General features: G+C 47.8%; 2 protein-coding genes across 5 annotated transcripts in view; one reads left to right on the top strand and one right to left on the bottom strand.

Annotated features, from left to right (window-relative positions):
• Nucleotides 1-2,597: 2,597 nt before the first annotated feature.
• LOC137522981 (uncharacterized) lies at nucleotides 2,598-10,835 on the bottom strand. Its single transcript, XM_068243158.1, has 3 exons — nucleotides 10,358-10,835; nucleotides 7,620-7,721; nucleotides 2,598-3,606 (listed from the first exon to the last, which is right to left on the bottom strand). The coding sequence occupies exons 1-3, from the start codon at nucleotides 10,561-10,563 to the stop codon at nucleotides 2,727-2,729; spliced, it is 1,188 nt and encodes a 395-aa protein (XP_068099259.1). The 5' UTR covers nucleotides 10,564-10,835; the 3' UTR covers nucleotides 2,598-2,726.
• A 130-nt stretch (nucleotides 10,836-10,965) lies between these two features.
• Nucleotides 10,966-17,281, top strand: part of PLEKHM2 (pleckstrin homology and RUN domain containing M2) — a 68,169-nt gene continuing 61,853 nt past the window's right edge. For 3 of the 4 annotated variants that reach the window (XM_068241657.1, XM_068241655.1, XM_068241656.1), the window contains exon 1: nucleotides 10,967-11,143. In XM_068241657.1, the coding sequence (XP_068097758.1) occupies nucleotides 11,084-11,143 (60 nt within the window). In that variant the 5' untranslated portion in view covers nucleotides 10,967-11,083. Of the gene's footprint in view, nucleotides 11,144-17,281 lie in introns of all 4 variants that reach the window. The other variant, XM_068241654.1, reaches the window with a different exon arrangement.

The raw sequence follows: 17,281 nt of genomic DNA, 5'->3' as shown, positions 1-17,281 counted from the left end.
CATCACCAGGCCGCCTCCATATGGCCACCAATCAGAGGTGCGCTGAGCCCCCCCAAGAAACTACAAACGCACTTTGAAACCAAACAAAAGCTCTGCATAAACATCAATAAGCAATGCTATTACATGGGAGCAGCTGACCAAAGTTACTTTCATTTGTACATGGCGAGGAAAGGAACAGCGCTACTTAAAAACAGATTGCATCCTTATGACTACCTGCTTGAGAGTGCAAGCCCCACTAGTGGGATACAATACACACCCAGCATTCAAATAAAATGCACCTGTCTACCATTGGAGGATGTTGGTTTCCATAATAGCTTGCATGCAACTTATTAGGTACTCATCCCTCCCACTGCGAAGAAGTCACCCTCCATATTTTCTACCAGTGTCTATATTTGGTTTAGGCCACTATCTGTATTATTATGTTCCTCATGTTTGTTTCTTACATTTTATCTATGTTGATGCTTTATAAATCAATAATAATCATTTTGGTTTGTCAGGGGCCTGGCGAGCACCACTGGTCTCTAAGGGCAGTTGAACTGTGTGCCAGGGATGAGCTCCGGATAAACTCTCCCAGCAGCCTTCTTCTTTATCCCTTCCCACGGCACGTTCCAAGCCATGGTCACGTGACTACAAACACTTCCGGGTTGAAGGAGGAAGCGTAGTAGTCACGTGACGCGGCTTGGAGCGCGCTGTGGGACAGGTTAAAGAAGAAGGCTGCTGGGTACGTTTAACCCCTCCCCCCCTCCCCCCCCCCGCACACACCCGCTCAGGTGCACTTACTAGAGGATGAAATCTGAATGAAACTCCTCCCTGCTGTGTGCTCATCTGCTGCCTGGTAACTGCTTGCTGAGCACAGTTCACCTGCCCGTGGAAAAGAGGTCTTATTGTCTTTTCTCCCTCTGCAGGTCAGTCACATGAAAGGGGAATTTTTATCAGGTTTTTGGAGAATTGAGTCTGAATCTCTCCTTAGCAGTTGTGTTGGCAGGTGATAATTATCAGGCTGTGTGATTTCCATGAGATTGACTTTGTTGTTCCTGTCTGTCCGTCCGCGATGGCCGCCCTCTGATCACTGACCGGTCTGGCGGGTTGTAGAGTCTGTCATTACCCTGTCAGGTGACCAGAATAACAAGTCGCTAATGTCTGGAACAAAATTGCTGTATTGGTTCCACAATCAGGCTTTTGTATAACCCTCAATACTTCTCAATGTCTACCGCTAGAATCTTTACTAGTTACTACATACAAAAACCCCAACACCCACCCCTAACTGACACTAGTCATAGCAGCCAATGCGAGTTTATAAAGTTGTACCTAAATACTTTCCTAAATGCAGATTGTCATTGTCACAAATCTATGAGTCCCCGACTGCCCAGCTAGGTCCAGCACCCTGACAGTCCAGGACACGCCTCCCATTCAGGGCTGCAGTTAAGGAAGCATGTCTTGGCCTGGACTTTGGGACAGTTCTGGCATGGTGCATCTTTATGACATGGGCAGGCTCAGATTTACATTTCATGAGCCTATAGGCACAGAAGTTCTGGAATCCTAGACTCCTCCCACAAAGCCTAACAACAACACCCACCAAACCGCACCGCTAGTGTGCTGGCTGGCATGGCTGTCACCTCTCCCCTGCCCGGTGTAGTTAGCCAGGGATGCCTCCCAATATTAGGTAGCTAGAGGTAGCAGATGTGCCCTCAGTATTAGCTAGGCGCCCAGTTTAGGTAGCAGATATGCCAGTATAGATAGCCAGATGGGTCCCCAGCAATACAAACCCCCACCCAGTATAGGTAGCTAGTGATGGTAGCTATGAGTATGTATTGCTATTCGTATTCCAAACTTAAACTAGATAGTGCTGCCCCTGGGGTGGAGGGGATAACTTACCTATGCCTACTATAGCCAATGCATTCCACTCATGGTCCACATAACTCCACTACTTCCTCCTTCAAACCCGCTATTGGTAGCAATTTTTCTGCAGCGATTACAGTAATTGTGATTTCCAAATAACCTTTTTTGGCAGGACCAAATACATTTAGCATTGCCAAAGCAAAACATTAATGTTAGCATGGGAGGGGGTGGTTGCGGGATTATAGGCATATGGAAGGGGGGAAGGGTATAAGGGGTATGCAGTCCATGGGGTATCATGTTCCTCTCAGTTGGTGACAGGCTATAACATATCGGCCACTATTTGCATGACTGTTTCCTCTTCCTCCAGTAGGATGTAGAGTTTTCTCGAGGGCCTCATCCTCCAGGACCCCCTGGTCATACTGCCTGCACACTCTCCTCCCGGGGCTTCCATGTCTGTCTGTGCCACCCTGCCTCTATCTCCAGGCTGTAGGCGCTCAGACAGGGTCTGTCTGTCTTTGGGGTGCTTTAGTCTCTCCATATACAGGGCCATTGTGTACAACCATCTGTAGTGATTGGTAGTCAGTGAGTTTCTGGGAGTTCTTGCAATTTGGGGCAATTGCTCATGTGGAATCGCCTCCACTGAATTTCATTACCGCTTTAGGAATTGCCTGCGGTTCCAAGATTGCCTCAAACAGCTCCTGTTACCCTTTTGTACATTTTTGTAATAAAGATCTTAATGAAAAATAAAAAATACTAAATTGCCCTTTCTAGTCAACTTTATTAACAAAACGTTATGTTAACAGAACATAAGTGATCATATTAGTAATCAGATTACTAGACAATTCGAACAAAATAATATTTCAACTTGAATGAACACACAACACTAATCAGATGAAATTTTCCTGCCTTGGAACGACGCCCTCTGGTGAAAGAAAATAATTGCCTAGCATGCGCCGGTTCGCCAGAGCCTCGATGCTGGAACGTCCGAGATTGTTGGCGACAGATTTCATCAGCGGCCCATCAAAATCTTCAATCCTGTAACCGTCCTCTTGTCTGACAAAATTATGCAGGACGCAAGCCGCTCTTATAACCGCCACTGCATTCGCTAAAGAGACGTTCATTGGAGCGACTAGCACCCTCCACTTAGTCGTCAGCATCCCAAAGCAGCACTCACCCAGTCGCCTTGCCCTCTTCAGTCTGTAGTTGAAGATCTTCTTGGTGTAGTTGAGGCCTTTAGATGTGTAGGGCCTCATTAAGTTAGTTGAAGGGGCAAATGCCTCATCGGCCACAAAGACAGGTGGGTAAGAAGGCTCGGTCGTCCCCGGCCAGGGAGTTGGAGGAGGCAGATCCAAAGTTCCTTCCTCCATCTTTTTGAAGAATGTTGTCCTTCGGGACACACTGAAACCTTTAGAACTACCGCAAGTACCTACATCTATATAAAGGAAGTTGTAGTCTGCATCAGCCAATGCCGTGAGGACAACTGAAAATTTCCTTTTGTAACTGAAAAGTTTGGTTCTTCCCTCAGGGGGCGTGAGAACGCGGATGCGCTTTCCGTCTATTGCACCGCAGCAGTTTGGAAACTTGCATCTGTTCCAGAAGACCTCCTTTATTTCCTCCCATTTTCTACGGTCAGGAAAGGGCATGTATTGACCCCTCAGATTTCTCCAGATGACTCTTATGGTGTCGTGAACAATACGACTGATGGTAGATTTTCCCAATCGGAAAGCAGATTGTAGAGACACAAAAGACTGCCCTGTGGCCAGATATCTGTAAGAGACAAGAACACATTAATAAGGTAGCCATACATCGATGATGGGCAGATTCGACCAAGAGACAAATCTTTCTCTAATCGAAACTGATTAGAGAGAGATCTGTCGGCTGCCCATACACTGTCTGCAGGCCAATTCCCGATCAATTTCATGCTGAAATCGATCCGAAATTGGCCTTGTGACGCCACATCTGCCGCCTCGCTAACCCGACACTGCCCCCCAATGTTCAATGTGTCCACCCCCAGTGTACTATACAATACATGTCCGTGTCCACTGCTGGCTCCGTCCATACACGTGCCCCACGTGGTTGCCAGCGTACACGTGGGCATGTGTGTGACTTCACACACACGCCCACGTTACTCTGGCAACCACAAGGGGCACTTGTATGGACGGAGGACGGAGCCAGTGGTGGATACGGACAGGTAATGTATAGTGCACTGGGGGCACATTGGGGGGGGGGGCAGCTTCGGAGGTTTCGTCATGTGTTCGTCACTTGTCCTGCACCTTTACTGTTTCGTGTTGTAGTGGAGGAGATGAGAGAAGATCGGAGGTCAGCGAAGGACATTTACTGAAAGGAGAGGGAAAATGCCAAGACTGCCGAGAGAAGCGGGAGTGCGGCGTACCGCGGTCGATAGACATTACCACCTTCTGTCTTTTCTGTGACCTTGTTCTGGGGGAGGAAGGAATGTTATTCTTATGCAGTCGCTGACAAATCACATTTGCCAATTTACACTTTGTAAAATTTGAACAATGATGTACCGTACATTTTCTTTTCTTACCCAGGGCCGAATGGACACTAGAAGAGAGAGGGGTATGGAGGCTGCCATAATTATTTACCTTCAACCATCTTACGACCGCCCCAACGCCGATCGGGGGCTGCAGAGTGGCTCCCCCAGGACCACCGAACGCGGATTGGCGTCAAGGAGGAGATTAGCGGGGATTGTGAATCTCCACTGAATGATGGAGCGGAGCTCCGAGGTCAGCCTGCCTGCGATCGGTGGACGGCAGGCTGTTACACTAAAAAAGTTTATTTACATGCACAGTTTATTTACATGCACAGCGCTACGATCTACCGCAGTGCTGTACGGGGGACAGCTCTGTCACTGAGCTGTCCCCTCCAGGGTATCATAAGAAGATCCCTCTCATAGGCTGATGCCTATGAGAGATGATCAACTCTGATTGGCTCTCCAGGGGAGGGAGGGTTAATTAAATAAAATATGGTTTTTTTTTTTAAACAACAATAACATGAATTTAAAAAACTACAATAAAATTAATAAAAAGAAAAAACAAAACATCACAGCAGCAATCAGATGCCTCCCAACAGAAAGCTCTGTTGGTGGCAACAAAAGGGGGGGCAGACTCGATTGTGTGCTGAGTAGTATGGCTCTGCAGCGAGCTGTTAAAGCTGCAGGGCACTGAATTGTAAAAAATTGCCTGGTCACTAGGGCAAGCTTGTTCAGAGTCTATGGCTAAAAGTATTAGGCGTGGTACACCACCATGCAATTTCCTGTAAGACAGTTATGTCGAACCGATCATTTCCGACAGGTGCAATCTTATTTCTGATCGTTTTTCTGATCAAATGTCCCGTCCGTTCTATATAAAAGAAAATAATTGGAAATCAGATTGAAATAGCATGCATTATAGGCTGAGGATCAGCAGGACAGCCAGGCAATCTGCATTGTTGAAAAGGAAATAAATATGTCAGCCTCAATATCCCTGTCACTTCAGTTGTCCTTTAGGCTGGTTTCACAGTGGGACGTTACAGGCGCACGTTAGAGCAGCCTGTAACGCAGCCCACCGCACAGTAATGAAAAATCAATGGGGCTGTTCACAGTGCGGACGTTGCGTTACATTGTAACGCTGCGTCACAAGACAACGTACTGCATGCAGTACTTTAGACGCGGCTGAGACTGCTTGCACATGCTCAGTAATGTTGGGGAGGAGCGGAGAGCGGCCAGGCACATGGCTAACTAATATGCACTGCACGTTATGACGTGCAGTGTTTACTTTCTGGAGCAGCCGCTCTGTGCGGCGATTGGCCGGCGGGACCACGTGATGCCGCATGCGCACAAGAGTGCGCATCACGGCATCACTGACGCCAGAGTGAGCTGCACAACGCGGCTCACTCTGACGTCCAGATCCAGCACCACCAGGCGTTGAGTTAGGGGGACGTTATGCGACCTTAACGCCCCCTCTAACGCAACGTCCTGTGTGAAATTAGCCTTAACCACTTGAGCACTGAGGGTTTTTTCCCCCTTGTGTACCAGAGCAATTTTCACCTGTCAGCACTCCTCCCATTCATTTGCCGATAACTTTATAGCTAGTTAGCACAATGAAATGATCTATAGCTTGTTTTTTTGCCACCAATTAGGATTTCTTTGTGTGGTATATTTTGCTAAGAATTATTTTATCCTAAATGCATTTTAATGGGAATAAAATTTTTTTATTTTTTTTTTAAATCATTCTGTCTCAATTTTCGGCCATTATAGTCTTAAAATAAAATGTCCTACTGTGGATAAAACCCCCACATTTTATTTGGCCATTTGTCCGGTTATTGGAATGTTTAAAATATTTCTCTCGTACAATGCATGGCTACAATATTATATTCAGAAATAAAGGTGTATTTTTTCTGTTTTGCGTCCATCACTAATTACAAGCCCATAATTGCAAAAGTAATGGTAATATACCCACATACATAATACATACATATTAAAAAAAATGTCAGTCCCTAAGGTAACTATTTATGCATTTTTTTATTGTCCATCTTTATATGCTAATTAACTTTTAGTGTGTGTGTGTGTGCGCGTGCGCGTGTTAGTTAAAGGGTTGATTGTAGTGGTATATGTCGGTGGTTTTATGTATGAAGGTGTAATTTGTTTCCGTTTTTGCATTTCCTCTGCATTAAAACAGTTGGACAGTTATTGAGTTTGTCCCACATACAACGTGCGTTGTTAATTCTGTTGTTTTTTGCCACAATAAAAAAAATAAAAAATTGGAAAACACAAACAAAAATGCAATCGCACTGCGATGCTGAAATGAAAAAACGTCTGCGATATTGGACACTTAAAGAGAGCCAGAGACGAAGCACCCTTATGTATTTTACCATATATATCAGTGGAAACATGACAGCAAACACCTACTCTGCTCTTTGTTTCATTCTTCTCTGCTAAATCTGCCTGTAATCAGCCCTGATAAGAATCCCCGACTGAGCATTCAGTCTGGCTTTGCTCAGGAATCATTATAGCTTAAGGTGCGTACATACACACTACGTCCACCAACGACGGGTCCGTCAGAGCCTCCAATAGTAGGTGATTGGACTTGACTCTGGAGACTCGATCCCTGCGGGAGAGTCAGTGCCGGTGCAACTCCTCCAAGCAGGCACTCCACCCCTGCTGCACACCGTGATACGAGATATAATAGAAGGAGGCACTCCACAGGCAAGAACTTGCGTTCAGTTTTATTGCATGTCGATACACACTACATGTTACGGGCTCCGCCCTTCATCAGGTGTAACCTCCCACCACCTCCATCAGACCCTCCCGCTGGGCGGATGTTCAGCCAACAGTAGCACTTGTGTACGCGCTGTCGGCAGGCTGATAAGGCTGTTTCTGAATGATCCACTCAAGCGGATCGCGTGCTATTGTCGGCTGAACATCCGCCCAGCGGGAGGGTCTGATGGACCCGTCGTGGGCGTAAGTAGTGCGTGCGTCTTTTCAAGCACAAGCCTACCTCCTTCTGGCTCTGCTATAATGACTCAGCTATAATGATTCCTGAGCAAAGCCAGACAATGCTCAGTCGTGGATTTTATCAGGGCTGATAACAAGCAGGCTGTGCAGTGCAGAATGAAACAGAGAGCAGGGTAGGTGTTTTCTCTAATGTTCCCACTGATATATATGGTAGAATACATGAAGGTGCTTCGTCTCTGGTTCATTTTGGTGTGCTACGTGCCGTCATCTCATGTAAAGATACATATAGTTCATGTGTGAATGATTGATGAGTGAACATAATTACCGGAGAGTGACCATCAGCTTTTCATCTGGGGGTATTGAATTGCGGAATCGATAATCCGGTCTGGACAGATCACTCCGGACAAGATCTAGAAGCTTGTTGAAGCTACATCATTAAAAATAATAATAATTTACAAACATTAGTTTTAACCTTTAGGCCAGTTTCACATTATAAACCGCCGCACCACATTGCACCACCAGAAACAAGCCTTTGGGGAATAGCGCATTACTACCGCCTTCCTCCAGTCCCCCCCCCCCCTCCCTTAGGCCACAAAACCCCCCGGCATCTTCTTAGTTCCTTCCGTGGTCCTGCTGGTGGCTCCGGTAAGCATGCCGGTCGCCGTAAGGGTCCTGCGCATGCAGGGTTCTATAAAGACTGAAGCGCACAGGACCCTGGGGCGCACACGTGCGACTTTAGCCAAAATCGACGGATTACCAGAGCCACCAGCGGAACCACGGAAGGGATCAAAAGATGCTGGGGAACCTTGCGGACTGTGGGGGGAGGAAGCTGGTGGAAGCCCCAGGTAAGTCCAGATTTCATTTTTATGGCACTGCTCAGGGTTCCTTTAAGTAGACGGGTGTATCCATGTGCGAGCCCAAACTCACGTATGCGCAGTACAGATGTGCTAGTCTTTGGAAGTACTCGGGAACGCAAGTACTTCCGAAAGATGCCCAAAGAGGTATTCAACCTGAAGGTTGAAGAACTTCAATGGGGGGGCAGCAGTGGAGCGGGGACACTGAGAGAGGGCTGGGAAGGCCCTACTATAGGATGCAAAGCCTTTTCTCTACATTGGTGAGTATTTAACTTTTTGTCTGGCCCACTTCAGGTTCACTTTAAAAAGGGGCAGCAGTGGTGGAGCAATAGGATATGCAGAGGTTTGCGACCCCACCGGGGCCCTTGGACCAGAGGGGCCCTTCCTCAGCCACAGTATTAGCTCTTAAATAGTGCTAATGCTGGCAATGCGTATGAAGGAAATCGCTGCCTGGAGACTTGGGTGCAGGATACAGCCGGTATGGCTTATCTTGCTCCTGCACAAGTCCTGGCGGCGTTAATTACTATTCTCCCTCCAGGTCCATGTGGATAGTGGGGAATGATGTAATTCGGCTTCCAGCTATAGATGGCGGCTGAATTAGGCCCAGTTCACTTTAGCGTTCCCTATCCGGATTCGCCGGGCCGGATCCGGACCGTATACTGTACAAACGGAACGTACGTTCCGCATAGCAATGCAAAGGCTATGCGGACGTTCACACGCGTCCGTTCCGTACAGTACGGAGCCGGACTCCGGACGCTTTTCCAACATGCGCTATTTTTCGGTCCGGATTATCCGACCCACGCACCCGGACCGGAGCCTGACTGCACCATCCGGATATAGAAAACCTATGGGAAACGGAAGCACATAACACACTGGAGACAACACCGGACGTTCTACCCCACTTCCTATGCGTATCATAGCGGCCATTTCAGATGGGGACACATGGGCCCAGCATGTCTGGAGTGGAGCAGCAGTGACACACGTGCTGGAGCTGTTTGGCAGTATGTCGGAGGTGGAGGTGAGGCCTACAGCGGAGGACCTGATTCTACAGGTTGCACCAGGTGCACCTTCTGCAGACCCCAACAATTTTATGGTAATTTATTTATTTTTTTTTCCCCACGGATCCGTATGGCAGCCTGAAGCAGTCCTGATGCAAACGGATCGGATCCGGATCGGAACCGTATGGTTCCAATCCGGATCAGGTCCTGATACGATCCGGATCCGGTCCGTTTGCATGCCAAAACGCAAGTGTGAACGGGGCCTTACAGTGTTTTAAAAGTAACTTTAGCTCCATCTTCTGATGCCACCGAAGTTACTTACTGTGCCCCGCTATAGCCGTAATTCCTATTATGGTCTATGGTGGCACCAGCTGCGCCCAAATCTCCTGTGCTGGTGGATTCCTAGTGTTCGGCTGGCAATCAGGGGCGTAGCAATAGAGGTTGCAGAGGTTGCGACCGCATCGGGGCCCTTGGGCCAGAGGGGCCCCGGAGGGCCCTCCCTCAAATACAGTATTAGCTCTATATTGGTCCTGTGCTCATAATAATCACTTCTATAGATGCTTTGAATTGTGGTAATCATTAACAAACTGTCCCCCATCCCCTTCTTGCACTTCTGACACTGTAGTTGCCATTGGCAGGTTTTGGTGCGCCGTATCAATTGTTATGTATAGAGTGCTACTGGGCCCCATTGTAAAACTTGCATCGGGGCCCACAGCTCCTTAGCTATGCCACTGCTGGCAATGATCACTTCTGTATATGCTTTGAATGGTGGTAATCATTAACATTCTGTTCCCTCCTCTGCTTACTGATCATCCAAAAATAAACATCTATTGCAATGGTAGCATACCTCCTAACTTTTGAGATGAGAAAGAGGGACACTTAAGCCACACCCCTGATCACACCCCCATCACACCCCTAGTCACGCATACCATAAAGATTTTATAAGAAAAATATGTTGTTTTATAATTCAAACAACACTGGTCCTTTCTATCCTGGTTCATTTTCCTTCATATTAACATTTTAAAATGAGTCATATATCAATTTAAAGGATGGGAATAAAGTTTAAAGTCAATCAAACACATTTTTTAGTAGAGAAGTATATATTTACATAGAAAGAGGGACACAGTCCTGAATAAGGGACAAATGAGGAGGAAAGAGGGACAGGGCTCCCAAAGAGGGACAGTTGGGAGCTATGTGGTCGTAATACTCACGCAGGGACGCTCATCTGGGTGTACTTGTGGAATTTGTCAGGATTCGCCAGCAGGTCCCTATACAAGGCGGCAAACCGACCCCTGCGTAAGCGCTGCTGTCGCATTGGGGGATGCCTCAGAGGCGGCCCCCTGAATCCACATGCCAATAGCATCAGGCACATCGCCAGCCCAGCCAGCAGGATCTCCTCAACCTCAGATAACACCATATTGCAAACTCACAGCAGTCCTTCTTTCCTCACAAGAAATTGAGAGAACAGGAAATTGCGTTGTTACTAGGCTGATTTAAAAAAAACGCATTAAAAACGCATGCGTTTCCGCAAATATATTCCATATATGGCACTGTACTGCGTATGTCCACCGCTAGAGGCCAGGCCACTACTGCTTATGTCATGCTCACGTAACGCTGCTCCGGTTATTCTCCACATGGGGGCAGCACACTAACCAATTACAAACTATCGTAATAACATAACATGCTGAGTACCGCCCACTGCTGCCTGCACCGCCCACATTCACGCCCCCTTCTCACCAGGGCCAAGGGATTCTCACGTCCCCGCCCTCTGCTGTGCTTGCCAGGCCTTGTGATTAGCATATCCCCGCCTCTCGCCATAGTGGTATGCGGGTTCGCATAGCCCCGCCTCGCTGGCTGGATTAGCATAGCTCTTCCCTGACGTCCCGGCAGGCAATGCGCGGAGAACCCGGGGGTCACATGACGGCCGGTCAGGGCGGATGGATCCGCGGGAGGTGAAGGACCGGATCCTGGAGAACATCAACCTGTCCGTCAAGAAGGTGAGAGGCGGAGCCGTCCCGTGTGTGCCCCGGGTCCAGCGGAGCCCCTCCCCCAACCCGTACCCCAATCTCCCCATGCCTTGCCCCTATACTATATACTACCCCCCGAAATATTCTTACCTCCACCTGTGTACCCGGATCCTGCACCCCCTTTACTATCCCATATACCTTCTAATATATCTGCTTGTGTGTATAGAGAGAGACAGACACCCCAAAACCAGATAACTATATATACTAGATCTCTATCCTATATACTCAAAACCAATATATCTACCTGTGTGCCTGTATACTACAGCACCTTCCCCCCTACTCATACCCCCATACCTTATCCCTAAACTACATACACCCCCAATATATCTACCTCCACCTGTGTGCCCAGATACTGCAGCCTCCCAGCACTTTATCCCTATACTATCTATGTGCCCCCCCCCCCCCCCCAACACTTTATACTATATACCATTTCCCCAATAATATATCTACCTCTGTGCCTGCATACTACAGCACCTCCCTCAACCTGTACCCCCCATACCTTATATGGGTACTGTACACTCCCAATATATCTACCTCCACCTGTGTGTCCTGAAACTGCAGACCCCCTCCCCAGCACTTTATCCCTTTAACATATACCATCCCCCCAATATATCTACCTGTGTAGATAGTAGTGGACTGACAGTCCAATACTGCATCCCCCCTCAAATAAAAATTATCATTTACTCCCCCATATACCCCTATATGCCTGTTGCCCCAACCTTATCTGTATACTATATACCCCCATATGTGTGCCTGTGCCCTAATACTGAACCCTTGTGTACCTATACCTGTACTTACAGAGTCTGACACCCCAATACCTGTATACTGCACCCCACCATACCTTACAACTACATACGATGAGGACAGTTAGTGACATGACTATGTACTCTGTAAAGTGCTGCCAAAGATGTCAGTGCTATATAAATACATAATAATAATATAATATGGTAGGACATTAGACTATGACTATGATAGGATTAGATTGTGAGCTCCTCTGAGGACAGTCACTGACATGACTATGTACTCTGTAATGTGCTACAGAAGAGGTCAGTGCTATATAAATACATAATAATAATATGGGGGAATCACATAAAGCAGTAGCTCTCTTCCTTGGTGCCGATTTGAAATGCCCATTCTGGTGCCTGGCCCCCGGGGGACCTCTCATTTATTATGTACTGAGGGAGGGGTTCCTGGGTGCACAGTATTGCTTGGAATGTTTACTCTTGCTTGGCTCCCACCCATTGTACATGGCAGTGTGTGCCGGAGGGGCACAGTGTTGTCGCTCAGCATTCAGTGACGTATTTACTCCGGAGAGTATTGTGGCTGCATCACCTCCATGTGATTCTCAGGCTGTAGTAAACAATATCTGTATATAACGAGGTGGGAGAGGGGACTGGTGAAGAAATCTGGCATGGATCTCCCGTCAGCTCATATGGAGCTGCTCTTGTCTGGTTACAGGGCTTAGCCTGGAGGGGGGCACATCGAGTGTATTGGCACTGGTCTGGTTACAGGGCTTAGCCGGGAGGGGGGCACAGCGAGTGTATTGGCACTGGTCTGGTTACAGGGCTTAGCCGGGAGGGGGGCACAGTGAGTGTATTGGCACTGGTCTGTTTACAGGGCGTGCCCATAGTCGGGAGGGGTGCACAGCTGGTGAATTGGCACTGGTCTGGTTACAGGACATGCCCTTAGTCAGGGGGGAGGGGCACAGCTTGTGTATGGTCCTGGGCATGCTCATAGCTGGGGGGGGGGGGGCACAGCGAGTGTATTGGCACCGGTCTGTTTACAGGGCATGCCCATAGTCCGGAGTGGGGCACAGCTGGTGTATGGTCCAGGGCATGCTCCGTCGGGAGGGGGCCCTCTCTGCAGTATAATGCCTGTCTTATTAGACGACAGCCGTTTGGGCACACAGACAACTTCCTCCTGTACAGATGCTGAATACGCAGCTGAAACGTGTGAAGTAATTCGCTGTGAGAATATTGTTAATCTTCTTGTTTGTTGTGTCCCTCCTCTGTCCAAAAGGGCGATACCACTACCTTTCTCCAACACCTGAAGGTCCTACCTCCTCATGCCTCCTCCCTCTACATCACCTGAAGCCCCTCCTGCTCTAGCACCTGACACGAAGGAACCGCCTCCACGGACCTCATCTCACTCCAGTGTCTCAGCTCCTTCACTCCTTGTACTCCCAGGCGGCTCCTCCCCCTGCCTCTAACACCTGAAGCTCCTTCACCTTTGGCCGCCCCCAGCACCTGAAGCTCTCCTCCACTTGGGCGTCTAGAGCACATAAAGCCCCTCCCGCTATTGCACCTGTCACTAAGGCACATCCCCCTTGGTCCTCCTCTCACTCTCTGGTGCATAAAACTCCTCCATTTTTGTACTCCTGGGCTGCCCCAACACCTGCAACTAATAACGGTCAGCCTAGGAGCGCTGGAAGGGGAGGAGCTGACTTTAGGCCACACCTATAATCATGAAAGTTTTCAGCCTGCAATTGTCATCATTACACATTTGTGGGGCAGAAGTCTAAAAGTGGCCACTAACGGTCCAATAAATCGTTCGAGCGATTTGAAATTCTGATCGGATTGGTTGTAAATAATCTCCATTGATGGGCACAATCGATTACGAAAGACTATAAAAACAGTCGTCCGATTGGATTTCGTCAAACCAAAATTTGGATTTTCTTGTTGGTTGTGATAGATAGGAAGCAAAGATTGGTTTGTTGATGGTGTAGTGAACAATTTCACTTCCAATCACAATTTCTGATCGCTCTAACGATTTTTCGCTAGAAATTGAATTGTTAGTGGCCACCGTAATTTGTGTAGGTACCTTATGTGTTTCTGCTGTGATGGCCATTCTGGACCCCTCCTCTGAGAAGACAACATGAGCTGCTTACCCAGGCTATGGCCTGTATCAGTGGACCTGAGGATATGGGTGCATTCACAGAGCTGCAGATCAGTCATGATCCTGTCTATGTCCACCGCGAGGATTTCTGTAGGAGGAATTTAGATCTCACATCCCCCTCATAGCCATTCTCTACATATGATGGCCAGTGCACACCAAAAAGTGCTAGCATAATCGCAAAAGCTTAGCGCTTTTTGAAGTGATTTTTCAGAGTGATTCTAGGCATGTGCCTAGCAATTTTCTAATCATGCGTAGCGATTTTTGGAGTGTCTTGGAGTAGCGATTTTAATTTTTGGTTACAGTAGAGCTGGAACTGAACAGTTTCTGTAACAAAAACGCTTGGAAAATCTCTTTAGATCTAGCGCTTTTCAGAGCGATTTTCCACTTTCCTATACTTAACATTGAGGCTGAATCGCCTCAGAAATCAGCAGAAATGCTGCAGGACCCGCATTTGCTTTTGGGAAAAAAGCTTATCGTTCTGGTGTGCTGCATCCCATTCAAAGACATTAGCCAAGCGATTTTCAAAGTGCTCAGAAACGCTCTTGGTGTGCACCAGCCCTTAGCGATCTGCGTAGATTCACTGGAGTGACCAGTCGATGTCTAGCGCTCATTATTCAGAGCTGACCTCTCTCTGTATGCTGAAATCTGATTGGCTCTCATTTGTTGTGAAGAACGCACCATGATATTGTGAGTTGTGTTGTTCAGACACGTAACCCAGTCATGTGACTAGATGATGCGTCTGACTTGTGAAGGAATCCCGTCTGGCTGGAAAATTAATTTTAATTGTTTAGTTTATTAATAAACCGAACCAGACAGAAATATTTCGAATGTTCAGCTCTACGTGTCACCAATAAATAAGAGTTGTAGATGGATGGGTGTATATATATATCTGGGTTGGATAATTCCTGATAGGGCTGTCAAGGCTCCTTTAAAATCTAATTTCTTAACAAAGTTCTGAGGTCTTCTCTGTCTAACTCCAGATTACAATACTGTCTCAGTTATCCAACACCGGTTGCTTGAGACTCAACTGAGCCCGAGGTGGGCTAACCCCCCCCCCCCCCCCCCCCCAAAAAAAAAAAATAGGCTACCTGATCCGCGGGGCTGAGCGGATCAGGTAGGCTCAAAAAATGCCCCTCCTGTGAGCCGCAATGGCCCACTTTCACTTGTGTAATCTATAGGTTACGACGCTGCACAGAGAGACTGTGTGTCTCTCGCAGTGTGCGGGGAGTGGCCAAGGAGAGAGAACTGCCCAATGGCAGCTCTGTAAACCCTGAACAGGGAATTGCTCTCCTCAATGTTTACCTCCTAGATAACGACAAATATTGTTGCTAATCTCGGGGGGGGGGGGGGGGGGCAGAGAGCGGCGGTGTGGGGACATAGAGGCATGTCAGGAGGCAGAGAACATGCCTCTGCATCCCATTTGCCCACCTCGGGGTTCTCTTTAAACACAGCAGAGCTACTAACAGCCTAAGACAGTGATGGCTAACCTTGGCACTTCAGCTGTGATGGAACTACAATTCACATGAGGCATTGCAATACTCTGACTGCTCTAAGCATAACTCGGGGAGGCAGAGGCATGATGGGATTTGTAGTTTTGTCACAGCTGGATTGACAAGGTTAGCCATCTCTGGCCTAAGAAGTTGCCCTTCACCACTGTGATTTGTGCCAGTTTATTGAGACTGCTGGTTAGTTGAGTTCCGGATAACCTGGACTCTACTGTAATTGTTTTCACACCACCACCACTTTTTCTCCAACGCCTGAAAGTCCTCTCTTCTTGTGCCTCCTCCCTCTAGATCTCATGAAGCCCCTCCTGCTCTAGCACCTGACGCTAAAGCACCTCCCACACTTGGGCTGTGTCTCACTCTAGTGGCTAAAGCGACTATTTAAGGGGCCCATACACTGGTCGATTTCAGCCATCGATCGATTCGATGGAATCGATCGGAAATCGATCCTATCGAATTAGCAAATCAATCGACTTGCGGCACATTTGGATCGATTTGCGGTCAATTTGATCTATCTGACTGGGTGGAAAATCTAGGTTGATCTGCTGCTGGCAGCAGAATGATGGCCCATGGAGTTACATTGGATCTAATGGTCCGATAATGCATTTTGATTGATTTCCAACAGATTTCATTCTGAAATCTATTGGAAATCTTTTCCTAGTGTGTGGGACACATCAGATTCGACTTGACAGGTATCTGACATCTATCTGATGGTCGAATCTGCTGCGAATCTATGTGTATGGCCACCTTAAAGCTACTCTATCTGTGGATGGTACATCCCGTGTCTTGTCTTGCCTCAACAAGCTTAGATTTCCTTCCATATCTGCTGCCTCCTCTCAGCAGCTCATCTTCTGGTGCCATCTTACTGGTGTACTCCTGTCTACTCTGGGTTTCCTCCAGGACACTCACCAGACCTTGCCCACCTTCTTTCCAGCTGGTCTACAGTCTCCGGGTGTTAGATTCGGGGGTGCATTGTGGGGATCTTTCTGTTCTTTACATTGGCAATCTCCAAGTCCTCTATAGAGGCTACCAAATTATCATACCTGTAGGGCAGGGGTGTTGAACTCCAGTCCTCAAGGGCTGAGGTCCTTACACATTTTTGGCACAACTCAAATTAGTTGATGGGTCTGAATTAGGAAAGGTGTAATCCATCAAGTAGAAAACAAGTCCGTCCTAAACACTGGCATGGATATGGCCTTCAGGGACTGGAGTTCAGTGTTCTTCCCAGGCTCTTTTAACCAGGTGCTCCACCCGGCTACTTTTGGTAAGCACCCGGCTGACATCAGCTTGTTTCTTCTTCCTCCTCCTCCTATGCTGTAAGCCCTGCATTCCCCTGGCTGCGCCCCACCCGGCTACTTTTTCATGCCACCCGGCTGGAAAAAATGTCTGGGGAGAAGACTGGGAGTTTGAACTGTAGGGAATCTGAAGCCTGGCAGTGTGTCTGTGTTGATGGTCTGGATCTTGTTCTCAATGAGCTGGCTCTTCAGGGCCCGTCCTTACCCCTTTGGTGCTTGGATTGTTACATTCTTACTTGACTCCATGTTATGGTTGCCATGTGGGTTTAGTAATGGCAAGATCCTTGTAGCTGGTCTGTATGTCTACCTGTCCTGCAGGTAGCGCCACCTCATCGACTTCCTTTCCTCTTTTTACTGTCATCCCGCCACAGTTCTTCAGTCTGAATAATCTTCAAAAGTCAGTGTTAGGTAGATCA

This window comes from Hyperolius riggenbachi, chromosome 6 (genome assembly GCF_040937935.1).
Source record: "Hyperolius riggenbachi isolate aHypRig1 chromosome 6, aHypRig1.pri, whole genome shotgun sequence".
In the NCBI taxonomy this organism is placed as follows: Eukaryota; Metazoa; Chordata; class Amphibia; order Anura; family Hyperoliidae; genus Hyperolius; species Hyperolius riggenbachi.
This window is presented reverse-complemented; position numbering and strand designations above follow the sequence as displayed.

Bases quoted from the DNA above. Each gene is read 5' to 3' on its own strand.
- LOC137522981 (XM_068243158.1), bottom strand. From the start codon at position 10,563: ATGGTGTTATCTGAGGTTGAGGAGATCCTGCTGGCTGGGCTGGCGATG. The intron at 7,722-10,357 runs GTGAGTATTACG...TTAATGATGTAG, and splicing joins ACCCAGATGAGCGTCCCTGC to CTTCAACAAGCTTCTAGATC. The intron at 3,607-7,619 runs GTAATTATGTTC...TGTCTCTTACAG, and splicing joins AAGCTGATGGTCACTCTCCG to ATATCTGGCCACAGGGCAGT.